Source organism: Fukomys damarensis, unplaced genomic scaffold (assembly GCF_012274545.1).
Source record: "Fukomys damarensis isolate Sample0158 unplaced genomic scaffold, DMR_v1.0_HiC HiC_scaffold_32, whole genome shotgun sequence".
In the NCBI taxonomy this organism is placed as follows: Eukaryota; Metazoa; Chordata; class Mammalia; order Rodentia; family Bathyergidae; genus Fukomys; species Fukomys damarensis.
In genome coordinates, this window is record NW_022900944.1 from 23,130,342 (window position 1) to 23,155,951 (window position 25,610).

At 52.8% G+C, this 25,610-nt stretch overlaps 1 protein-coding gene across 10 annotated transcripts in view; it reads right to left on the bottom strand.

The window, feature by feature from the left end:
* Window positions 1-25,610, bottom strand: part of Kifc3 (kinesin family member C3) — a 37,386-nt gene that overhangs the window by 4,522 nt on the left and 7,254 nt on the right. For 5 of the 10 annotated variants that reach the window (XM_033758002.1, XM_033758003.1, XM_010617219.3 and 2 more), the window contains 13 exons: window positions 25,539-25,610; window positions 23,087-23,229; window positions 19,130-19,268; window positions 16,196-16,398; window positions 6,697-6,762; window positions 6,084-6,233; window positions 5,745-5,984; window positions 5,171-5,344; window positions 4,515-4,662; window positions 4,303-4,433; window positions 2,963-3,074; window positions 1,675-1,856; window positions 844-948 (listed from right to left, as the gene is read on the bottom strand). In XM_033758002.1, the coding sequence (XP_033613893.1) occupies window positions 844-948; window positions 1,675-1,856; window positions 2,963-3,074; window positions 4,303-4,433; window positions 4,515-4,662; window positions 5,171-5,344; window positions 5,745-5,984; window positions 6,084-6,233; window positions 6,697-6,762; window positions 16,196-16,398; window positions 19,130-19,268; window positions 23,087-23,229; window positions 25,539-25,610 (1,865 nt within the window). Of the gene's footprint in view, window positions 1-843; window positions 949-1,674; window positions 1,857-2,962; window positions 3,075-4,302; window positions 4,434-4,514; window positions 4,663-5,170; window positions 5,345-5,744; window positions 5,985-6,083; window positions 6,234-6,696; window positions 6,763-16,195; window positions 16,399-16,960; window positions 17,022-19,129; window positions 19,269-23,086; window positions 23,230-24,833; window positions 24,885-25,216; window positions 25,297-25,538 lie in introns of those variants that run through there. The other 5 variants (XM_033758005.1, XM_010617227.2, XM_010617225.3 and 2 more) reach the window with 4 other exon arrangements.

Below are 25,610 nucleotides of genomic sequence, written 5' to 3' on the forward strand. Positions count from 1 at the left end.
CCCACCCCACTGTGTGGAGGGGGCTGGCTATTCCAGAGAGATGTGAACCCGCCCTAAGAGCTGGGCTCCCCATACATCATGATTTAAATGTGACATGCCCCCAAGCCCTCAATGGGCTTGACCCTGGGCAGCAGTGTTCAGAGGTGGGACCTACAGAGGTGATCGGCTTGTGAGGGCTGTGACTCCATCTGTGGATAATCCACTGAGATCTTACTTCAGTGGCATTATAGGAAGGTGATGGAAACAGGAAGTGTGGCTCCATAGGGGCGTGACCTCATGGTCCCTGGCCTTTTCCTCTCTGGCTCTCTCTGCTTCCTAGCTGCATGAAGTGAGTAGTTTTCCTCCACCATGATATTTCTGCCTCATTGCAGGCCTAACCCAATGGAGCCACTTGCCTGCCTATGGGCTGAAACTGAGCCAAAATGAATCTTTTTTCCTGTAAATTGTTATGCTCAGTGACAAAAAGTTAACACACAATATTACATGGCTGGTCTCTCTTACTGCCCCGGCTTCTCCTGGGGCCAGCACCCTACCTCCTTCAACCTCGTAGCCCTGGGCCCAGTGGGGGACAGCCATGAAGCAGGTGGGAGTTTAGTATGGGAGGCATAACTCTATTCTGAGACATCATGGCGTCTTGTGCCTCCCGCTCAGTCCTACAGGGCCCACCGCAGTGCTCTCAGGCAACGTGTCCCTCGTTAGACCAGTGCCTGTGGGCCCACACATATCAACAGCCTCTGCTCCCAAAGCATGCACCATGCAGAACCCAGAGACCCATGAGGGGAGCCCCAGCAGCAGAAGGGGAGGCTTCACTCCTGAACTCCTGTTCCATCAACGGGTACCCACCTCCATTGTGTACGTCTTGCCGGCACCCGTCTGGCCATAGGCAAAGATGCAGACATTGAAGCCATCAATGCAGGAAGTGATCAAGGCCTGTACCTCCTGGAATACCTGGTGGGGTGCATGGGAAAGGGAGTGAGGGGCTTCCAGGGGCCCCCACCAGCTCTGAGCCCAGCCATTTGCCCCGCCAGCCTGGTTCACTATTGCAAATCAGGACTAAGGAGTAGTCTCCGGCCATACCACCCTGAACGCACCTGATCTCGTCTGATCTCAGAAGCTAAGCAGAGTCAGGCCTGCTTAATACTTAGATGGGAGTCTAATAAGTCGATGTCCTGGACCTTGTGACAAGATGTCCCCCAATGCCGCCTGCACTCTTCCCAGCTTCCCCACTTTCATGGTGGGCTTAGCAATAAGAAGGCAGAAGCAGGCAGTGCCTGGCACCTCCTCTGGCCTGGGTCTGCCCACCAGTGGACTGGGAACAAGGCAATGCAAGATCAGGCATGGAATAGGACGGCACAGGCAGGGCAGGCGACAGAAGAGCAAAGCTGAGGGCCTGGCACTGGGGCTGGTGCTAGGGGGAGTCCTAGTGAGGACCACGGCACCACTGCCAGACAGCAGTCCTTGCTGAGGCCATGTGTGTGGGAGGGGACAATTCGGGAGAGATGGGCCTGGCCTGGGCCACCCCTTTCAGAGGCAGACTCTGAGGCCTCTGTCCTAACCTCCACCTTCTCTCTTCCAGTAGGAATGAGGGACCATGTTTCTCCATCCCATCCCCAGTCCCTGCTTATCTTTGCCCAGCCCTTCTCCATGGCTCTTTCTCCCCACAGCTGCACTCACATCCTGCTGTGAGGCCTGCGGGGAGAAGACCTTGTCCAGTTCAAAGGACACTGGCTTGCCCTTGTGCAGCAGGTGAATGATAGCGTCATCATCGGGATCAAAGGACACGACATTGGTCGCCTCGGGCCCTTCCCCGTCCTCTTTGGTGATGGGCCGAACACGAGCAATCACCCGGATGTTTCCTGGATTGGTAGGGGATGGAGAGACAGGCTCAGGCTGAGTTAGGACCAGACAGCTTCCACTCTGGTGTCCTGGACAGACTAGTGGCCTAGGAGTACCCTACCAGTTAAGCCCCACAGGGCAAGGTAGCCCACAAAGCTGTAATTAATCAATATGTTGTAGTGTGAATTTACTTAGTATATTTCTTCCTGAGTAGGCCAGTTGAGGGTGGCAGTTTTGCCTTGGACACAGGGAGAAGAGGTTAGCTGTGGAGCTCAGGCACTGTGGTCTGTCTTGGTGAGACACCAAGGTGGACACTTTCCCTTTGGACTTCTGTTTCCTCTGCACTACACGATCAGGAGCTTGGGAACTTGTTCTCTCATGCTGCAAGGGCACCATGAATGCCAGGTCAGGGCTTGGGCACCAAATGGGCAAACAGGACCAGACGGGACGGAGGTCTGGCAGCATATCTAATGGGCACAGCCACAGGGGTGTCTGGGAGTAGAAAGTGCTCACACCACTCTCTCTCCTCCTGCCATTCGTGGATCCCTCTGAGCCCCTCCCCGCCATTGACAGCCAGCCTGGCCCACCTCCCTCTCTCCACCATCCACCCCAGCTCCTGGGCCAGGTCTCAGCTCTGACACTGCCTCCTTAGGAAGCCCCCGACCCTTTTTGTAGGGATCCCTCCCTGCTCTGGTAATGGGATGTTGGGTGAATGGTGACCACCGTCTGTTCTTCCAACTGAAGTGAGCACACTGAGGCTCAGAAAGTCCAATGCCCAGTGTCCAGCCCAGAGCAGGAGCTCCCTAGAGCTTCGTGCAGCAAATGGTGAAGTCTCAAGCCTTACAAGGCCCAGGTCAGAACAGGTAGCATTCCCAGCTACCTCCCCATGCCTCGGCCATGCAGAGCCTGGGAGCAACCTCCTGTGGGCATGGAGCTTCTGACCTGAGCAGGTCCAAGTTCAAGTTCACAGTGGGTAGTTTTCCAGCCCTGGGGCTTTGAGCAAGTTCCCTGCCTACTCTGTGCCTCCTTCCATGATGGCTGCACAGTGGCAGGGCACTGCTATCGGGATGACTGCTGAGCTGGGGAGGACCCTGTCCCAGCACCTACCCCAGCCCACTACAGTCACCTTTCAGCCGCACCAGCTCATTGTGGCACTTCTTCCGCAGCTGCAGCTCCCGGCGGTACTTGCGCAGCAGGTCCTGGTTGTTGCTGTTGACCTCCTCGATGATCTCGTCGATCTGGCAGGACACATGCACTGCATCATGGGGCTGGCTCCATCGGCCCCGCTTGACCGACTGCCACCCCACCCCATCACAGGTCAGATTTTCCTAGCAACCCTTCTGGGTCCCATCCCCATTGTACAGATGAAGAAACTGAACCTCAGAGAGGTTAAGCCAATAGCTCAAGGTCACCCTGTGAATAAGCAAAGAGCCAGAACCGAGCCTTCACTTCCGGCACTACCACCCAACTCTAGGATTTAACTGGAATCAAATTCCCTTGAGTAGCTGGGGACCTAAGAAAATTGGCTCAATGGCTTTGAGCCTCGGTTTTCTTATCTGTACGGTGGGGGAATAACATCATTTAACTTGTGAATCTATGAGAGAGGATAGGTCCAGATCTCCATGTTATTTCACAGGGGGAAGAAAAGGCAAGATAGAGAACCACATATGCGGGCTGCCCCCTTGGTTGGATGACAGGGAAGTGTTAAGTACTTGTCCACAGACAGCAGTGGGTATAAAATGCTCAGCACTCTGGGGAAAATGTGTGGAGACAGGGGACCTTCGCGGGAGGGTAACGGCAGTGGTGGAAACGCTGTATCTTTCTACATCCAACCCCGCAGAGTCTGACCTCTCACCCTGTCTTCCATGCATTAACCTTTTCTCTTTTTTGGCGCTGCTAGGGTTGAAACCCAGAGCCTCACACTTGCTAAGCAAGTGCTTTATCACCGAGCTACACTCCCAGCCCTAACAATTTTTTAAAAAGAAAAACTATTTTCTATTCCCAAAGCATATTAGTCTCTGCAGAAGTGTCATACAAATTTGAGGAGCCAACAGCTATAAAAGGCTCAGCACGTAGGAGAGACTTAAGAGACACTGGTTCATCTCATACTGTATAAGCACAGCTTTAAAAAACTAACAGGAGCTGAAGGTGTAGCTCAGAGGTAGAGCACTTGCCTCGCATGTGCAAGGTCCTGGGTTCAATCCTCAATTCCTCACAAACTAAACACATTGGATATAAGAATATGTGCAGCATGTTTGTGGTATATGTAACATGTTTGCTTTAAACAATCACAGTAAGTCAAATACCCCCAAACCTGCCTGACCAGTCTACTGGTCTATTTTCAAACAGGGCCTGCAAGGTTGCAGGGGGTGGGGCTGTCTGGGAGCTCGGAGTTTTGCAAGGGACCCCTGGTGTCTGCCAAGGTTCCTGGTCTCTGCCAGCCCTGCCCTGGCTGCCCTCACTCACCTCAGCCCTGGCACTCTGGAGGGCCTCATCCAGCAGCATTGGGAAGTTGCGCACCTGCCGCTTGAGCCCATTGTAGTCATTGGTGAGGGTTCTCAGTGCCGGCTGCAGCATTAGCAGGTTTGTCCGGACACCTACGGGGACACAAGCGGTGTGAGATGGACAACATGTGAGGCTGGGGTACAGGGCAGCTGGGGCCCAGGCAGCAGGCTCACCTGCTAGGTTCTCATGAACAGCCTTCATCTCCACCTGGGCTCTGGCAAAGGCCTCCTCGATGGCCCGGTTCTTGTCCTCCTCCATGGACTGCATCTCCTCCAGCATCTGCCCGTGGGCCCGCTCCAGCTCTGCCTCGTACATGGAGATCTGGTGGGCAAACCAGGAGAAGGCTCAGGATGAAATGGGGCAGGTTTCAGGAAGGAAGCCCAACCCTCACCTCAAAAGCACGTGAACACACACGTTGGAGAGAAGATCTCATGGACTCTACCTGACAAGGGACTGGGAGCACTGTGCAGCTACTACCCTCCTATGTTAGCCCCAGCACCAACCTGGTTCCAGGCACATGACAGATGCACAAGCCGTGCGCCCTCGGGGTGGTGGGGGTGGGGTCAGAAAGCATTCGTTAGAAAGCTGGGAAGCAGCCATGCTCACTGAGCACACCTGTGTGCTGGGCCCCAGGCAAAGAGCCTCTTCCACAGACCCCACTGTAAAAAGGGTTCCGTGACCAGATCACATCGTAGATAACAAAACGGACAAAACTTGCCCTTGTTCACATGAGCAGCAGAGATGGGACCAGACCCCCAACTATAGGGTCCCCAAATGCTTCACCACAACACATACTGAGGGGGAAGGACACCCCACTTGGCCCACACACCTGTGCCCGGAGCTGCGTGGTCAGCTGATTCGAGCTGTGAAGCTGCTGCTCCATCTCCTTCAGCACCTGCCGCTGCATGGCCACCTGCTCCTGCAGGTGCTGGTTCTGAGCCTGGGACTCACTGAGGGCCTGCCTGGTCCTGGACGACTCCACCTCCACCGTCTTGGTGACGTACTGCAAGGTAAGGGGAGGAAGGGCATATGGAGGCACATGGGATGTGGCTAGACGAGGAGGGGTCCTCAGGGACTCCCACAGGAGTGACAAGGTCCAGGCTTTGCAGACTGCTGGAATCAGTTCATCCCATGTGCCCGGCTACAGTCCAGTCTGGGCACAGAACAGGTAAGACAGGAAGATGAGGGCAGAATGTAGAAGCTGCACTGCATGTAGGCCTGGCGCCCACTGGGCACCTCAGATCAAGCGTCTATGGCTGATACCTACCCTGTGCCTGGGCTGCACCACAGGAGGGGAAAGGGCAATGCTGAGCACACAACTAACTGAGGAATTCATGAATTCACCCGGACAAGCCTCCCCCTGGGCTGGATCCCTGCTCTCGGCTGCCTGGTGGGTGGTCCACCTTGACAGGCGGAGACTGGGCCCGCAGGCTGGCAATGGTCTCGTGGCTGTCGCGCAGGCGCCGACTGAGCCGCTCTTCCTCTTGCGCCTTCTCAGCCAGGCAGTCCTTGAGCCGCAGCTCCACCTCGGCCAGCCGGTCGGTCTTCTGTTGCACCTCCACATTCAGCTCCGACAGCATGCCCTTGTTCTCTGCCACCTCCAGCTGCAGTTGGGATACCTTGTGGCGGAGCTGGGTGCTCTCCTGTGGGCGGTCAGGGAACACAGGGGACAGATGGGCAGGGGTCTGTGAGGAGCTGGGGTGGCTGAGGCATGGAGCCCCTTACCCAGGCCCACGGCTCACCTGGCTGTGTTTGCAGCCCGAGCAGGGTGCAGCTGCAGCCGGCTGGACCCGCAGCTCCTGCAGCTCAGCCTCGTAGCGCCCCAGCTCCTGCCTCAGCCGCTCATTCTCCACCATCAGTGGGTCCCGGTGCTTCTCCAATTCGGTGCCTCTCTGCGGAGAGCCAGGGTGCAGGGGGGGCATGTGGCAAGCGCGGCAGGAGTCAACAGAGGGTCAGGCAGTGTGCAAAGGCAGGGGAGAGGGGAGGAGAGGTGAGACGCAAGACAGAGAAGGAAAAGAGAAGGATGATGGTGAACAAGCAAGGAAGAGCACAGCAGGGCTGAATGGAATGGAGAGGCACAGGCAAGGTGAAGCTGGAGCGCTCCCTGCAGCCCCACCCCCTTGCTCTATTTCCCGACTGTGAAAGTAACAAGAAGTCACACTGATGCAGACTTCACACTCCTACTCCAGGACTGTCCCTCCCTTCCGGGACTGCAGCAACTCTGAGGGGCTAGCAGGGTGCACAGTCTCTGAGACAAGGTGAGCTCTGCTTAGGTGAGCTGGGAGATGGGGCTGCACCCCTGGGCGGATGGAGACAGACCTCGGCACCCCTCCAGGACAGCGCATGGGGCCTCACCAGCTCGGATCGTAGCCGGGTCACTTCCTGGGCCTGGCTGACGAGCTTCTCCTTGAGATTTTCCACCTGTCGGCACAAAGCCAGGGCCATGGTAAGGCCTCTTCTCCGGCCTCCCAAGCCTCTCACCTGAACCTCAGATGACTGATGATGTTGGTCCTGGACCCTTCGGCCCTTTGGCCTCAGGCCTTCCTGCATTCAGGCCCAGGACTCCAGATGGCCAGAGGCTGGGCTACTCCTGACACCCTGCAGCATTCTCTCCCATCCGGCTCAGGACCCAGCCAGTCTGGGCTCCTCCCTCTGCACCTGGGCCACCAGGGCAGCTCTGAGGCAGACTCGGGCCACTCCGAGGTCCTGGGTCTGTCTTCCTATCTGTAATCTTATCTTAACTTTCTTAGAAAGACCCTCAGATGGTATAAACTCCAGGCCCAGGCTGGGGATATAGGTCAGTGGCTTGCCTAGTGTGTGAGAGGCCCTGGGTCCCATCCCTAGTACCACAAGCACAAATAAACTCCAGGTCCTGCAAGCCCTAGATCTGTCCTTGCCCAGCCCCAGAACTTTCCACTTTGGTTTCTGGCATCAGCCTACCAAGCCGAGTTTGTCCACCACAGCCAGAGCATGTCTGGGATCTGTGTCCACCCCTACTCCCAATCTGCCTTGCAGGAGAGCTGTAACTGGCCAAGGCTGAGAGAGAACAGGATGTACCCCATCCTAGGCAAGGTACCCAGCAAAGGTGGAGCCACTGTGATGCCAAGAGCAAGATCCCAGGACAGTGACCCTTCCCGGGAACATCAGCCCACATCAGCCCACCCCAGGAACCTCTCCTTTCCCCAGAAAATAATTCAGGCAGACCGACCTCGACAGTCACATTCACTGGAGCTTGGCTGGGGTTCTGCAGAGCTCTCTGTGACGAGCACATCACCTTGGGAAAGGCCCAAGGAGTCACACATACTCCAGTGGTTTAGGGGGTTTACCTAAGTGGTGGAGCAGGCACTGGGCCCCAATTACTAAATGATAAGTGACAACATCCCTAGGCTACAGGTAAGGCAGGGGAGGGGCTGTGCAAGACTATATTCCCAGTACCACCCAAGGAGGCCACCACGATGTGCTCCCAAGGCCTTGACCAGGGGGAATGCACATCCAGCATCACTAAACTCAACTTTCAAGAGAGGCCAGATGCTTGGATGTCTTCGGAGAGTATAAAGTCTCCCCACCTTATACGGCTGAGACCTCATCATCCAAATCTGTGGGCAGTGCTTGGCCTGGGTGGTCACTGTCCCCTGGAGTTGGACAGGGTGGGAGCTCAGTGACTTGGGCCTCCCCTTCTCCAAGGAGGTCGGAAGTGGGCCATGGGGTCCATCCACTTCCCAAAATGGGCCAGAGATGCCAGGGCTGCTCACTTATGGCTGGGAGGGGCACCCAGGATGGGAGACCTAGCTGAGAGCTGACAAGGCCTCCAGAGGACAAGCTGGTGAGGTCACCTTTGTCACCACCTCAAGCACTGAACTGGGCTGCAGACTGAGCAAGGCAGCAATGCTCATGCCACCTCTCTGCGTACTAGCAATGCCCCTGTGTAGCTGAGTTTTTGTTTTTTGAGACAGGGTCTCACTACCTACTCCAGGTTAGCCTTGAACTCAGCGATCCTCCTGCCTCAGCTTTCTAAGTGCTGGGATTACAGATGTGCACCACCACACCCAGCTCCCTGTCAGGTTGAGGGCCCAAGGTAAGGGGTGCTCAGGTCCTCTGGCCCCACAGGGTAGGGAGGGGTGGTTCACATGAGGCTTTCATTCCTTAGCCATAGAATGGGGGATAATCTGAGCCCACTGTTAGGGGAGCAGGGTAAATGACAACGTGTGCATACATCTACTACACAGAGGACTATAGAATCATTACATTACCGTGAGTTTCCAGTGTAAAGTTTGAAATATGAAGTGTCACCGCTCTGCTCCCTGCTACTTGGGGTCCAACACCTCTGATCAAAGGGCTCATTGTAGCCCCTTCCCCGACTCCTCTCCCTTTCCCACACCCCTCCACCACCTGTCTCATCACAGCACATCCACGTATTTATAGTCAAAGGAAAACCCAGGAAAAACATCTGTGTACAACACAAAGGAGAGGTCTCCAGGCTGTAGCATCTAGCTGACAAATTCAACAGGTTTTTCAGCAATGTCTAAGTGTCAGGGTGTGCGATCCTCTCATACCACCTCCCCCTGAAGTAAGCAGGTCTGCTCCCCACCTAGAAAAATGTCAGCCTCCCTCCCTCCCCAGCCTGCCTGCTGCCTCAGCCCTCAATTCCCATGGTCCCCATGTGGCACTGCCGGGGGGAGGCAGTGGAAGTGGTCAGTGTCTGCCCACCGTAGGGTTCCAGTTCCCCTTTGGCATCACAATGGGAACCTGAGCTCAGGAGGTGGCTCCAAAGGGGCAGAAGTTGGAGGGGAGCGAAGGGAGGGGCTTGTGAGACACACGACATGCTAAGCCATCGCTGGGCTTGTCCTGGGCAGCGGGGCAGGGGGACCTAACTGAGGCATAGTAGACCGACCCCAAGGGGCACCCTGCGCAAAGTAGCCATAGCCCAATCAGTCAGGCACAGACAACTCAACTACTCCCTGGCCCTAAGAGCCAGTGCCATTCAGGGCTGGGAAATAAGAATACACTGCCAGGAAGGAACAACACACTGCCACAGGGCTGGCTTTAGGAGGTTGGGGACGACTCTAGCTTTCTCCTGAATGGGAAGGCTGGGAAGGCAGAGTGGGCAGGTCATCGGGCAGAGTTAGGGAAAGCAGGTAGTAAGTGAGAAACAGAAAAGGGATGAGAGAGGGGAGAGCACAGAGCAGGTAGTGAGAGGGCACTTGCAGGGGAGGGTCTTGGGCCAGCACACAGGAGATGTTCAATAAATACTTGAAGCAGCTGCAAAGGGGCAGCAGGAACATTCCTGAGCCAGACAGCCAGGATGCAGGAGAAAGCAGCCTCCTGGCCAGGCCAAGGAGATGGTCCCAGGGTGGCATGGAGGTAAAGCCAGAGCTAGGTGGGGGCAACACTTCTTCCTGGCCCAAGCTCTTCACCAGCCAGAGAAACTGAGTCAGAGTCCAGCGGTGGGGGCGGGGGTGGGCTGCTGTTTGCTGACCTGACTGAAACCTTCATTTAAACGTTGGTGGAATAGCCGGTGGGGCCGCCTGCTGGGTCTGTTTTCTCAGCTGTCTGCTCCTGAGGCAGCCTTTTCACAAGGACAACCCGCTGATTACCTCCTGGCCTCCCACCAGGCTGGGCTGCCTGAGCCAGCCAACCAGGCAAAAGGGGCTCCTCCCCTGGCTCTGCTGAGCTAGGAAGCCCTCAAAATGCAGCCCAGGGATCTCCCCCTTTTCCAGCAGCCTCCCCATATTGCCCCAACACACCTCCAACCCAGGAGGCCAGATCCTGGCCGTGTAACCTATCCTATCCCCGAGGCCTGTCCACAAGGCTGTCTCCACTGTCAAATACTCGTATCTAGGTCCTTCTGCCATGGGGGAGGGGAAAGGAGAGGGGGGTGGGATGGCAAGACTAGCAGCTGGGAAAAACAGATGCCCAAGACAGATTCTAATTCAGACCTCACCTTACTCACCTTGGACAAGGTTTCCGAGCTTTGTACCTTTGGGCTTCATCACCTGTATCAGTGAGGTATCAGGTGACCTCACTGAAGTTGTCTTAAGATTAAATGAGATAATAGATGTGAATGGTCACAGTGCTGCCCAGCACATATGTGCAGTTATGAATTGAATACCTCTTGCCCAAAATGTTTGGGACCAGAGTCTTTCTGATTTTGTAATATCTGCCTATGTAAGTCCCGTCTTGGGGATACGACTCCCAAGTCTAAACACAAAATTCAGTTATGTTTCATATACACCTTTACATACACTGCTTGAAGATTACACAGTCCTGGGGAATCAAATCCAGAGCCTCACGAATGCTAGGCAAGCACTCTAGCATGAGCTCTATCCCTACCTCTTTTAAAATTTTATCTTTATATAGGGTCATTGCTCCGGGCTGGTCTGGAACTCATGATCCTCTTGTCTCAGCCTGCTGATTGGTGGGATTGCAGGCGTCTATCACAATGCCCAGGCATAAGATAATTTTACACACCATTTTAAATACTTTTGCGCATGAAATAAAGCTTGTGAACACTGAGGCATCAGACTTGCGACATCATGTCGACCTACAAAGTTTCAGATTTGGGGACACTTTGGATTTTGGATTTTTGGATTAGGGATGTTCAATGTGTACTAGAATGAAAGGTCTATGAAGGCAGAAACTTTTGTCTGTGATGCTGAGCACTGTACTCAAAGTGCCTGGAACATACTAGGTGCTCAATAAATACATGCAGGATGAATGCTGAATAAACAGGGGGCAGGCAGCCCAGCCTCTGTGGGTGAGGCTGCTAAGAGTTGAGGATCCTGGACTGGGCTGAGGGGCCCTGAAGGATGCTCATCTGGGACAGCAGGCAGTGGCTGCCACATGGGAATGCTGGCCCAGGGGAGCTGCAGCTAATTTTTTAAGACAAAAACAAAACCTAGATTTCTACGTAAACTAAGATTTAAATATCTGCAATGAATTTGATTAAAACATTAGGCCAACTAATGACCAAATCCAGCAAAGTTATGATATAAAATTAACACAGCAAAATCAGTTGCATTTCAGTTGCATAACTCACAATAAACAATTCAAAAAGGAACATAAAAAAAATTTCATTTATAATAGCATGAGAAAGAATAAAATACTCAGGAATAAATGTAACTAGGAAGTAAAGGACTTATAAACTAAGAACAACAAAATGTTGCCCCAAGATTACAGGAGACATCAATAAATGGAAAGACACCCCATGTCCACTGCCTGGAAGACTCAATATTTCCATAATACTCAAAGTAATGTACAGATTCAATGCCATCCTTACAAAAATTCCAGAATTTTCTGAAGAAATTTAAAAATTCATACTAAACTTCATATGGACTCTCAAGGGAAAGCAAATAGAAAAAACAATTTTGAGAAAGAACAATGAAGGTGGAAATCTTACATTTCCCGATTTTAAAACTTACAAGACTACAGTAATCAAATCAGTGCAGCATGGCCTAGAAACAGACATAAAAACAATGGGTGGGAATAGAGAGCCTAGGAATAAACTGGTGAATATACTCAAATGATTTTTGATAAGGGAACCAAGACCAGTTAGTGGAAAAGGACAATCTTTTCAACAAATGGTGCTGGGAAACTGGTTATTCACATGCAAAAGGATGAAGCTGGACCTTCACCTTATACCACAGACAGAAACTAACTCAAAATGGATCAAAGACCTAAGCATAAAATTATAAAACTCTTAGAAGAAAATGCAGTAGAAAAACTTCCTGATAATGAATTTGGCAATAATTTTCTTGGCCATGACTCCAAAACACAAGCAATGAAAGAAAAACGAGATAACTGGTCTTCATAAAAATTAAAAATTTCTGTACCATAAAGATTATCAGAGTGGAAAGGTAGGCAACACATGGGACAGGAATCTGTTTGATAAGGGGTCAATATCTAGAGGGTATAAGAACTCTTCCAACTACAAAACTGATGAAAGAACGAGTAGAGTACTTGGGGAGACATTTCTCCAAACAAACACTCATCCTCATAAGGCATCAGGGATCACCAGAGTCAAAGCCACAGGGAGACACCAACTCCACACCCGCTAGGACAGCTCTTACAAAACAAAAATAGGTGAGGGTGAGGAGAAACTGGAACCCTTGTGCCCTAGGACTGCAGACCCTCGTCCCTTGCTCCCGGTGACAGAAACCCCTCCATGTGACATTTTGCATGAGGGAAGCCCAGATTCCAACAGGGGCAACAGCAGCCCCATTCACTCAGCCAGCTTTGCCAGGGAGCAAGGCCCGTGAGATCATCACTTGGGATCCCCAAATCTGGGAAGGGTGTTAATTATTGTCCCCACTGTGTAGGAAGGAAAGTCAAGGTTCCAAGAGGGCAGGCCTTGGTTAAATGACCTGAGGTCACCTGACCCCTACGTGCTGGGCCTCGGACTGGAACTTGGGTCTGGAAGCCTGGGGACCAGGTACCATGAAAAGCAGGCTAAGTGTACCCCACTGGTGGGGTTTCCTTAGAGAAGCAATGTGTAGAACACCAGGCAAGTCAAAGAATCAGACTGCAGTGAAGCCAATGGGAAACCAGAGCTCTCGGGGGCGACACCCATAAGGCACGGTACTTCTCTACCCATTTTTCTGTCCACTCTCACAATGGATCTATCCAATGCCCACAGAGCCACACAGTTACCCCAGTTTGGAGACAGTGAACCAGAGCTCACAGAGTTCATTTCCTACAGTGGCACGGTTGGTAAGGGGCAGAGCTGGGACTAGAACTTAGCTCCCAGGATTCTAAATCCCAAACTTCCAGGTGATGGTGGCAACACCAGTAACCTGCAGGGAATCCAAGAACTGTTATTATGACTGCTTTACAGATGAGGAAACTGAGATACTAGCCCCACATACAGCCAATGGCGGTGCCAAAGTCAGGGTTTGATCCCAGCCCCAGGCCCAGCCCCACAGGTTTAGACCCTCCAGAGAGCTGTGTAGGGACTAGAGCTTCACACACATCCCCCAAGAAAGTTCCAGAAAAAGAGTTGGCAGGCAGGAAATGCAACTCTGAGCAAAGACCAGTGACCGTTCAGACCTCCTATGTCATCTGGGGAGCAGGGCAGCCTGGGGCTCTCCTGAGGAGGCTAAGAGGTAGGGCTCAAAGATAACCAAGTAGATCTTGATAATTAAAGGAAAAAAAGTTTTTAAAAACCCATTTAGCCAGGTACAATGGTGTAGATCCTTGGAGGCTAAGGCAGGAAGAATAAAAGTGAGGGTAGTCTGAACAACTTGGAAAGACCCTGTCTCAGAATAAAAATTAAAAAGGACTGGGGATATAGCTCAATAGCACAGAGTTTGTCTTGCATGCATAAGATTCTGGGTTCAATCCCCAGTACTGGAAAAAAAGAAAAAGAAATTGTTTAAAGTTGTAAAGAGCAATACACTTTTATGATTTCATTTATAGACAATGTCAGCAGAACTGAATCCATAAAAACAGAAAGCAGGTAACAGCTACCAGGGGAGCTGAGGGGGTAGGAAATGGGGAGTGATTGTTATCAGATATTTTTAAGTGATGAAAATGGTTTAAAATTAGATAAGACAGCCGGGCTTGATCGTGCATGCCTGTAATCTCAGCACTCAGGACAATGAGGCAGGAGAATCTCCATGAGTTTAAGGCCAGCCTGGGCTACATAGTGAGACCCTGTCTTAAAAAATAAAATAAAATTAGATAGTGGTGACAGGTGTAAACTGTCTTAATATACTTAGGACCACTGTTGAGCTTGGCAGCATACTCCTAAAATCCCAGTACTCTAGAGTCTGAGGCAGGAGGATCAAATTATGTACCTAGCAGTCCTAAGTGTGGCTTTTCAGAGGTGGCTTATCTAGAGTATGTGATGAGATGGTAGGATTAGGGGTTGAGTGTTACCAACTCTAAGGGTAGGTAGATTGGATAAGACATAGGGAGAGAGAAATAAGATTCCTTGCTTACCACTTGTTTGCTGCTTGTTGCCTTCTGCCCACCATGAACTGTTTCTCCTCTTCAATTCCCCCCTGCCATGTCACCCTGCCTTGGAGCCAGCCAACTATGGACTGAAACCTCTACAAACTGTATGCTAAATAAACCTTTCCTCCTTTAACTTTGGGTGTTGGGTATTTTGTCACAGCAACAACATCAACAAAAAAAAGTAATTAAGACAGTCACCTTGAGTTTGAGGCCAGCCTGGATTATGCAGTAAATTCTAGGCCAGCCTGAACTACATAGTAAGATCCTTTCTCAATCAATCAAACACATATACACACACACTTAAAACCACTAAATTGACCAACTTTAAGGATAAATTTTAAGGTCTATAAACTATCTCAATAAAACTCAGAGTAAGAGAGAGGGAAACTGACTGAGATTGAAAAGTAAAAGTGCCAGCCAAGGCAGCCTTGACTAGAGGAGCCATAGCTGCTGCTGAGCTCTGGCCTTGGGCAGGATGTGTATTGTGCAGGGTGGGCCCTGAACCAACACAGCCCCCAAGGCTGTCCTGGAGTTTGGTCTTCCCACTGCCACAGTCCCTTTGCATGGGCTGCTCCTTAGCTCAGAATGCTCTCCTCAGCCCCAACCCTGTCCCTACCCTCCACCACAGTGTCACAGCCCCTGGCGTACATGCCCTCCCTGCAGAGACTTGTCAGTCTGTCTGTTTTACATGGCTACAAATGTCCACCTTCCCCAGACTCAAGCCTCTGGGTGCAGGTGTTTGCAAGTCCACCTGGGTATCCCCACTGCCCAGGTCAAGAGGCTCCTACAAACACGAGGAAGAAGGCAGGTGAGCAGCAGGTGGATGGATACAGAGATGGCTGGGAAGAGCTGCTGGGCTACACGGTAGACAGACCCAGAGACACCAAAGCAACGGGCTGAGGGTGTAAGAGGGAGATATAGCACAGGGGGACACCCAAGGAGGCCTGCCCAAGTCAGCAAGGGGTGGGGGCAGGACAGAGTGCTCCGGAGGAGCCAGAAGAAATGCTGCTGACTCGAGGTGCATGCCAACAACCTGCTCCCCAGAACTGAGGTCAGGTCCCAGCCCTGGTGACTTCCTTCCAGTAAATGGGCCACATGTCTAAATTACCTCTAGGCTGGTTCATGAGACAGAGGAAGAATGTGCCCCATCTGAAGGCAGGGCTGTCATCAGAGAGCCTGGCCGAGAACTCAGAGACTCCATGTGGGGAGGATGTGGCACATGGAGCTGGGGGCCCTGGGCAAGTGGTGAGGCTCAGATAGCTGCAGAGACAGGCGTCAACCATGTGAGTGAGAAGCTGGGCGTGGGGGCTATGTGGAGATGGAAAGAGAAGAGCCGGGCACACAGAGGAGGGCCAGTGTCAGCCCCACAGGGCATGAAGTTCCCAGCTCAGGGTCTCCAAACTCCTCCTGGCCAGCTGACAAGGAGATGATACTCCTATCATAAACTCAGGGAGCTCCCCCTCATTTCTACATATTTGAAAGCACCTTCCTCCCACAAGTGCTCTAACTGGCCTGCACCTTTCCTGAGAATCAAGCTCTCAGTTCCTGGGGGGCTGTGCGTGTGGGGTGCCACTGCAGTGGTTTTGCCCCCTCGGACTCCCTGGCCCATGACACTTGGAAGAAAGAGTGGACTGAGCATAGGGCTCAGAGAAGAAGTGTCCCTGCCCCTCCTGCCCTTCTCACAGCTATGTCATTTCTGGTCCCCTAGCAAGAAGATGACTGCAAGGAAGCCCAGGGCCTCCTATTTAAGCCACCTCTTTCTCTAGTATCTTCCCAAGCCAGGAGAGGAGACTCCATTTTTCTCCTATGCCATTGGCCTGTTGGGGTCCAGGTGTCCTTGCAATGTCCTTGCACTACTGCATAGTGGACAGTGGTCTCTGCCCATCCCTACCTCCCCAGGTACCTGGTTCTGCAGCTGGGTGGTTGTGGCTTGCTGGTCACTGTTGTGGAGGGCCAGCCTCTCCCGCAGGACCACCAGCTCCTCCTGAAGCTGAGCTTTCTCCTTCTGAAGCTGGGACATGGCCTCCACCATCCTATGCACCTCAGGGGCCGCCCCTGGTGACCCTGGCAGGTTGGAGCACCTCCCTCTGCCAAACAGCCGCCCACCTACAAGCAAAGTAGTGGCTGATCAGCAGAGCTGTGGAGGTGCTGCTGGCAGAGGAGGGGCCAGCATGGCAGGACAGACCATTGCAATGGGAAGGGGGTGCAAACAAGTAGGAGGCGGGTGAGGGCTGGAGACAATGGCAGCACGGGTCACTGGGGGGACTTCACAGGCAGTTTCTTAGGGGATGGAATTGCCTGGACCGAAGCTTAGAAGAGCAATTATTGCTGACTGCTCTCAAAGCACATAACCCACATCTGAAGATCAAGCCCCTCTCTGTGGATCACAGGCCACCAAAAAAGACACAGACTTTTCACCCAAGAAACACTGTGCTTGGGGAAATGATTCCTTTCAACTTCAAGCTCTCTCAAAGGTACAGAGAGAGGAGTAGGGTCCTCAGCTGTCCCTGAAGTGGTCACCTGTGCACAGAGTGGGCAAGAGGAGTTATGTGCAAGTGCAACAGACCAGGACATGGGCAGACCAGCACATAGGGCAGGGGCAGCCAGGCCAGCACTGAGGGTGACACCCGCACGTGGGACCACACCAGCACAAGAAGGGGACAAGTACCAAGCTGGGCAGGTCCTCGGCCTGAGTCCTCCTCCTCCCATGGCCATCCACTGTCCTGTCACCAGGAGCGAGAGAGAGACAAACAGATATAGAATTGAGGCCCGTGACCTGCTAACCAAGCCTGGGATGCTTGTCACAGCTCACTGCCAGAGCACCAAGAATGAGCATGGTCTCTGAAGGCAGGAGCTGGCCAGTGGGTCAGGGGACACGAGGACAAAGGACAGAGGAGGATGGGGATGGGGTGGCCTCCTCCCTTCAGTGGCCCAAACAGAGACTGTAGAGCATCCGAGAGCAAAGAGGCTAGCTCTTGACCAACAAGTCTTCCCACTCGGTCTTGAGGCCAGGTTTCTGGGCTTCATCAGGGGCGAGGGGCTCCCAGGCTCTATGACTGAAGCCACCTGTGCCTTACAGGCTCACAGGTTAGACTGGAAGACAGTGAGGCCCTCAGGGCCCTGAAGAGTAGGCTGGCGTTGCAGAAGAGGGGAGCAAGGAGGTTTCGGTTGTCTTGGGCATGGGTGGAACTATTTCAAAACTGGCCCCAGAGCGTGGATGGAGAGGTATGAGGTTGGTCTGCCTAGAGAGAGCACGAGCACTCCCAGGCAGCTTTCCTCCCTTCCAGAGAGCTGAGGCTAGGCAATCCCTGCTTGGACAGTGGCCCTGGCTATGGGACCTACATGTGACACAGAATGCAAGTCACACAGAGCTTCTGCGAACTGTTCTAGAAAGAGTGAGGGCAGACAGAGGCTTCCAGGCCCTTGCACGGGGCTGCCATGGGGTGGCATGTGACCCACATGGCCCTCTGCTCTCGGCCGACTACTGTGGTATAGGAGGGAAGTACTGGACTCCAGCTGGGGAGCTGGTTCTACCACTTGAGAGGTGCATGGGAGGGGCCCCTGGGTCTTCCTACGTGAATAGAGACAGTGTGCCAACCCCAGAAGGCAGGCTTGGGAAAGGAGCCTGGAGCCCTGGGGGTCTGTGGTGTGGGTGACTGTTACAGCCCACAGATGAGGCTGAAAGAGGCTTAGCCTTGTCACCAAGATATAGCTGCCACCGGAGACCTGAAATACCCCACAGAGTCACCACAGTGGAGCTCACCAGGACCTCAGCACCAGGCCCTGGGCCTGGGATCCCCAGAGGAAGAAAAAAGTTCTCTTCTCAGAGAAGCTAAGGGAGAGTGGAAAAAGGGAAGAAGGGAGGTAGAGGTGAGGGCACAGGGCCACCTGCTAGATCCATTTTCACAGGTGCCACCCATCACAGGACTGGTGCTCAGGGACCATGGTATCCTGGCCTACAGGCAAGAGCCAGTCATCACCCCAGCAGGACCTGGCCTTCCTCTTCCCAGCACCTCTGCTACCTTGGAAGGAAAGCCCACCTCACTGGCTGGATGATCTCCCTTCCCAAAGCCTGCTGTCCATACCTCAGCCAGATCCCACATCTGGGAACCCAGCTCTGGCACGACCTCAAAGAAGGGCGGACTCCTGCCAGACCCCAGCAAGTTCAGAGACACAGATTAACCTTCAGCCACAGGATGAAGGAAACAACAGGAAGACCGGGGCCCTTTCCTCTGGGATTCCCCTTGGACTCTTGTGGATGCTCTTTCCCAGTTCTCCATGGGCTCAGGCTTGCCACTAGGATCCCTGGCACAGACTGTGAGACTACAAAAGGGGCCTGTAGAATCCTCCAGAACCACCCTTGTTGGGAAAGAGTGGAGCGGCCAGCTCCATTCTCTCAGCTTAGAGGCTGGAGAATCCAATCCCTGTCCTGGAAGCCTTGGACCCTCACAGGCCCAGGCTAGAGGGGAGGGAGCCAGGCCACTCAGCAGGCAGTGGCGTCTGGGAGGCTGCCACCTGCGCCCTGCTTTTGACAGGTGCCTGGAAAAGACAAAAAGCAGGGAAATTCAACCCTAGCCCCCGCTGGCCAAGGTCTTATCACTGGGTGGGGCTAGTGTTGCAAGGGAGAAGCAAGGGACAGACAACACTGTCCCTGGATCAAGGAGAGGCAGGCGAGAGTCTTGGAGTTCCGTGTCAGGTAAGGTAGCCAAAGTCTGCCTTAGCCACCCTGGGGGGTGGGAAGGGACAGGTATGGGGACATTTTGAACTCCACACAAGCCTCCCTCCTGTGCTAGTTTTGCCAGGTGTTGTCCAAGGTCAGCAGGAAGCCCTCCTTTACCTGTTTTCTCTACATTCGTGGCAGCACCAGCTTTCAGGGCCTCTCGGTCCCGCCTGGGGACCAGCGCCTGCCTCTTCGAGAGATTGTCTTCTTTCGTCCCCTGACTCTTGCTCTCGCACCCCTTGTCCTGCAGGGCTTGCTGCCAAGACACAACCAGAATCCTCAAATGAAGGGGCTGTGCCAGGGAGGGACCTCGGGACTGGGAATGGTGTACTCTGGAGCTGGCGTGGCCCTCAGGCCAGTGGATCAAGCCCTCACTGTGCAGGTGGGGGACAATGAGACCCAGGGTCTAAGAGAAGTGGCCTCAGATCCCACAGCAAGATGGTGGTGGTACATACTCCTGCCACAGATCTCTGTACTAGCAAAGCAGGTTCTGGGCACCTGAAGTCCTCAAGTCAAGCTTGGGCCAGTGCTGGGTACAAATCACCAGCCAGCAGCCCCCAAATCCCATTGACCACAGGCAGCTATCCAGCCCCACCACATGTCCCTCCATCTCAGGGCAGCTGCCCCATGCTATGAGCTGCTGCCACCCCTGACAAACAGCTCCCCATCTCCAGATGGCACCGAGGACTAGGAGGCTGCGCCCAAATCCGACCAAGCAGGGGAAGGGCACCCCTGCCTCCTCCACTCTCCCCACCCCATGTGGCACTCTAGGGACTATGGGACCCCCGCCTCCAGATCAAGGAGGTTTGGAGACAAAGGAGGTGGGGACACAGCAGACCACTGGGCAGGTGGGAGGGGAGTGAGGGCAAAGGAAGTGTGAAGGGGCCCCACGGGAAGAGGCAGACCCATGTGGAAGTGTGACCCCATTTGAGAGCAGTAAACATAAAACAGGTAAAGAAAACAGTCTAGAGAAATAGATGCACGGTAGCTCTCTATGGGAGGCGGGGGTGCTGGGCAGTGACTAAGAGTAGAAGCAAGCATCATTTAAGCTTTTGAAGAATAAAAAGAAACCACAATGGGAAGGAGCAAGGGAAAGGAGGGGACTGTCCCCTTCACTCTAAATCTGTCTGACATTTAAAGTTTTCACCTTATAAACATCTACAGCATTTTGTTTGTTTTTTAACATCAATAGGGGTACCTGGGAAGCGAGATCAAGGAAGAGCATGTACGTCTTGCACTCTCTATATTCAAAACAGACATGTGCTTTAAAAACAGTATGTTCTAAAAATAGTCTGGCTAGACATGATGGCGTATGCCTGTAATCCCAACATGCGGGAGGCTGGGGCAAGAGGATCTTCACAAGTTCAAGGCTAGCCTGGGATATATATTGCGTCCAAAGCCAGGTTGAACGGCACTGTGAGATCCTATCTCACAAAACAAAACAAAATTTTAAAAAATAAAACCAGTCTGGAATGGGCAAGGCCTGGGCGGACCACCTGTTGTTACCTGTGTGTGGTGGGGTTGTGAGTAAGTTACAGCAGCACTTACTTTCCCTGAAGCCCCAAACTAGAAAGGGTGACAACAGCGCCCCTAGTGCTTGTGTGGCATAACTGCGGCAGTGACCAGAGAAACGTGCACAGCGACAGCACAACACAAGGCAGCTGAGACTACTTTACTATTTCTGTAACTCCATTTTTTTTTTTAAACTTTGATCACCCAAAATCCAATCAAAAGAACTGGGAAAGAAGAGGTCCTTAGCAGGACCCTCAGCAGGGTCCTTAGTTCGCCATCCGCTCCCTCACTCATGCCCTCTCAATTCCAAGATGGGAAGCAAACTCCTTGTAGTTTGGAAAATTCCCGCTGACTTAATTTTGTCCCCACTCTTTGACCAGCTGCCACACCATCACGAGCAGGTTTGTTGGCAGTGGTAGCAACAGCTGGAAGTTCCCATTTGTCAACCGGAGCAAAGGTTACACTATTTCTGGCCTGTGGGCCAACGCGCAGAAAGGGCAGATGGCCCAGGGCTGGATTTCTGCAGGCTGGGGGGTCCCTAAGCCTAACAGCTACCCTGCTGTGACTTCGACCCACTCCAGCCCCACATCCATGACCCTGGCATGACAGAGCTCTGCGGGGCCGCGGAGAGACGTGAACAGCGTGGAGGTTGGATGCTGGCCGCAGCTTTGGAGGGCCTCAGCAGATCTGCTGACCCCAGGCTTCGGAAGCACACCCTGACACCCCATAATCAAAACTCAAGAACACAGCACCACCCAACTGGAGGCCTTCATTCCCAACCACAGCCTTTCAATTTAAATACCAGTGGTCCAAGTCAGGGCAAAGACTAGCTCTCTCTGGTTTCTTTAACTGTTCTCTGACCAGACTGGCTTTTCCTCAGACCTTACAGATAAAAGAACCATATGGTTTAGTTTTCAGTTGAGCCTTGTGAAAAAGGCTGGGAAACACCACAGGACACCTGCCTGCCCCTAAAGCAACGTTGGCTCTATGCACATGTGGCTTCTGGAAAGAGCAGAATCTTTCATGTGGATGTCAGAAGAGCATGAGGAAGGATTTGGGGATGGGGCTCTAAGGCACAGCCTTTCTTAGGACCTCAGCAACACCCCCAGATATAACCCAATATAATAACCTGGTATTTCACCCCCTGTTTCTGTGTTTATGGCTCTTGTCTGGTTTGCATCCATGATCATTCCCTGACTCTCTGGCATCCCTGGAAGACTATCAAATGTTTGTCCTCTTTCCTGTATCCCTGTACCTAGCATGCATTGGTGCACAGTATGCCCTTCATACATATCTCTTCAATGAATGCATGGATTAAAAATGGGCAGAGCCCATGATGCTCTGGAAAGAACTCAAAGCCATAGGTGTACAAATACTTAAGGGGCTCACCATAATCAGAACCAATACAGAGAAGAAGGCAGAGGAAGAAAAACCTATGTCAAGATATATAGTGGTACTGAGAATTGAACCCAGGGCCTCAAGCATGCTAGGCAAGTGCTCTACCACTGAGCCACATACCCCCAATAACAACAACTTTGGCAAAACCTCAAGTAGAATATTATGAACTAGTTGAAAAGAATGAGGTAGTTCTCTATATACTGACAGGCTATAAATATAAGGAGTTACATAGGAACGATAAATGAGCAAGCACCAAGTACATCATAGTAGATTTCTCAAGACGGGACCGTGACAGGCATTCAGTTGCAAGTACTGCGTAGAATTGCACAATGTGAATTCTTTTTTTTTTTTTAAGTACCAGGGATTGAACTCAGGTCCTTGCGCTTGCGAAGCAGTGGCCGGAACCACTGAGCTAAATCCCCGGCCCAATGTGAATTCTTTATATCATGTGTTACAAAGGTAGTTTTGCTCAGTGGTTCATACCCCAGCTCACTGTGACCAGCAACAAATTATTTAACCTCTCTGAATCTGTATGCTCTCATCTCTAAACCTCAGATAAAACAGTAACTATATCTTGAGACAGTTTTGAGGATTATATGAGATACATAATGCCTACGTTCAGGAACAATGCTTAATAAACACTAACCACTATACTGCTATCTATGTATTATTTCTACAATCAAAATCACACATACATGTAAAGTTTGCCTTTTAAAACTCAGTGGTAATGGCAGAGGTAAAAATCCAAGATTTGGTGAAGCCCCCTACCTAGCTTTGGATTCTCACTTCAAACAAGGAAATATAAGCATGGTCCCCAATTTCACACCTCAATGGACATAAACAGCACCCAAAACCAACTTGTTTTCCCAATACTACAGGCCCCACTCATTTTAGTAAAGGCCCTATACTTTCTACTTCTACACCTCAGCCAGGGAGTGGCCAAAGAGCTTCTGTCACCTCCCATGAGATCTTCCCTGAGATAACATGCAAGCAAACTGCCCCATCCGAGCAGGCTTAGGACCAGATGGGCTGTGAGGAGCGTGGCAGAGAGATGCAAGGCAGGTCCTGAAGAAGCCTTTTGGGGACCCAGCTGCTAGAGCTCAGAGGACTAAGGGGCACCCTGCCCCACTCACCCCCTCGTCCTGCTGAAGGCCCAGTTCTTACCCGTACAGTCAGGTAGAGCCTGCGGGGACTCCCAGGGCCCGCCCAGTCCCCGCTGAGGGTTCGGCACTGTCCTAGGGCCGGGCGAGCTGCAATCCGGGCGCTGGAGTCCTCGTCACTGCCAACCACGGTGTCTTTTCCACGCCCTGTCCCAGGACAGAGAGATAAATAAGACACTGAAACCACTGCCCAGGGCCTCAGCTGGGCTCAGCTTCTGCACCCTCCCCGGTGGCCAGGTGTCACCAGAAGCACCTCACACGCCCTCACGCCCCTGCCCTAGTGCAAGGAAGGCCTGGTGGGGGCAGGCACTGCCTTTTCTCACCAAAAGCCACCCAGATTCTCTTCTGAAGGGCACCCACGACCCTGCAGGGGGATCCCCTCTCCACAGTGGCTTTGGGGATGCACTCTTGCTCTCTCTAGAGACAGCAGCATTAAGAAGCTGATGCCACCCTGGGAGGTGCACCCCAGGGCTGCAGCTTTATTACCCAGGCTGCCTCTAGGTGGCAATTTCTGCCCTGTCTTCACTAAGACCAAACCCTCAGTGGGTGGCCTGGCCCCTGCTGTCCCCACAAAGCATCCTCAAGACCAGCTAAAGAGCATCCCCTTGGGCTCTGACACAGAGCCGTGCTGACTGAGCAAACCCCATCCCCATCTACCCCTTCACCGCAGCCTGTAGGACTGACAGGTTGGCAAACTGTGGACCCACTGCCCTGGGATTCGATTCCATTTGACTGCAGCCACTGGGCAAATGCTTCCCAGGTCCTTCCCAAGCCTCAATTTGCTTGTCAGTAAAATGGGGGGATAATAAGCCAACCCTAAAGTCATGTGGTGAGGACCAGAAGGGAGGAGACATATCAAGTTGCCTACTTGATACCAGACATACAGGAAGTGTATGTCTGATGATCACCATTGCCCCCCAGCTCTTCATAACCCCAGGGGAAGAACTGGCGGTCCAGAAGGGTTAAGGATGTGCCTGGGGTCACACAAAACTGGTATTCAAGTCCCCAGGGCGGACCCACCTACTGCCTTCAAACTTTGGAGGGGGGAAATGAAGCGTGGGCACTTGGAGAGGCCAGGACGGAGATGCTCCCCATCAGCAGACCCCATGCCTGCATTTCATACAGTTTAGCTGACGCGTGTCTTAAACTTCTAAGTAGATTAAAGTCTGTGTGGTCATAATACTCATTTTAAAAAATACACAGATGCACACACAAAACTGTAACGATCTATACAAAATGCTGACTTTTTTCCCTGTGGTTTTTCAGTTCTGTTAAAAAAATTTTTTTTGCTTTTAGGTTTTCCAAGGGAAAATGTTTTTGTTTTCCTTCTCTCCCTCTTTTAACCAGAAAAGCCATACTCATTCACATTAGACTTATAATTCTCTGGAAACCTTGTGGGGTGGACCCTATATTCTGCCCTTTTCAGACAGTAGGTCTGCCTGACCCACTGCTTTTCCTGGGGACTCCCAGGGTCATTCCCAGCCTGGCCCCAGAGAACCCCAGAAGCAGGGAGACCTTGGAAAGCGCTGCTCTGCCAGCCTAGTGGTGGAAGGGGAAAGAAAAGGAACTTTCTATGTGCCCTCTCTGGGCCTCTGCGTCCCCTCTGTACCTGGAGAGCCTTAGACATAATGGCCAGAGGGACAGACTAGAAAGCTAAACCTGTCCCTGCAGGTCAGCAGTGACAGACAGCAGATTCCTGAAGCGATCTCACTGAAGAGTCCTGTCCTCCTAACTCCGTCCCTGCCACTTGCCTCCTGGAAGTTCAGCAAGGGGTCCCAGGGGCTCTCCAGCCCCAGCAATCCGGCTTCCACCAGGAATCAGGGGAGCCGCTCGCTAGCTCGCTCAACTCCTTGACGTCCCTGCACCAAGGGACATGACCCAGAAAGTCCAGTTGGCACCAACAGCTCCCCAGGGCACGGCAGGGCCCCCGACTCAGGGACCCTTTTCACTGCACACCTGTTATGGGGATCTCTACAGAAGCCACCCTGGGCAACACCCAAAACTGAGCTCAGAGCACCCAAAGCCAGCCAGGCCATGCTCCAAGCAGCCTCAGAGTGCTCCTCACGCCCGTCCAGGGCGAGTCCAGGCGGGATCAAGTGTCAGCGCCATGCCTGGCGCCCAGCGCTTCACCTACCTTGTTTACAGCAGTGGGCGGGCACCGAGCGAGCCCCCAGATGTGTGCCGGGCAGACCGCAGAAACCCAACGCGCGGCGGGGTCAGCGAGAACGTGGTCGACTCTCCCTGCACCTTGAACTGTTAAAGTTTAACCCACACCGGAGCCTCCTCCTGAGAGATTGACTGACGCTCCCTGCCCGCCTGGGCGCTGCCTGACTGCTACCCTGTAATTACCTGACAGCTCGGACTGAGTTTAGGAACCTCGAGAAACCTCAGTCTCATCTCTGGTATCTGGAGGAAGGAAAGGAAATAAAAGAGGCATTTTAAAAATGCGGACTCACCAGTTCTCAACCTCCCTGAGCCGGTGTGTGGGAAAGGGCGGGCAGCCGGGCTGGCTGGGGCTGGGGCGGGGC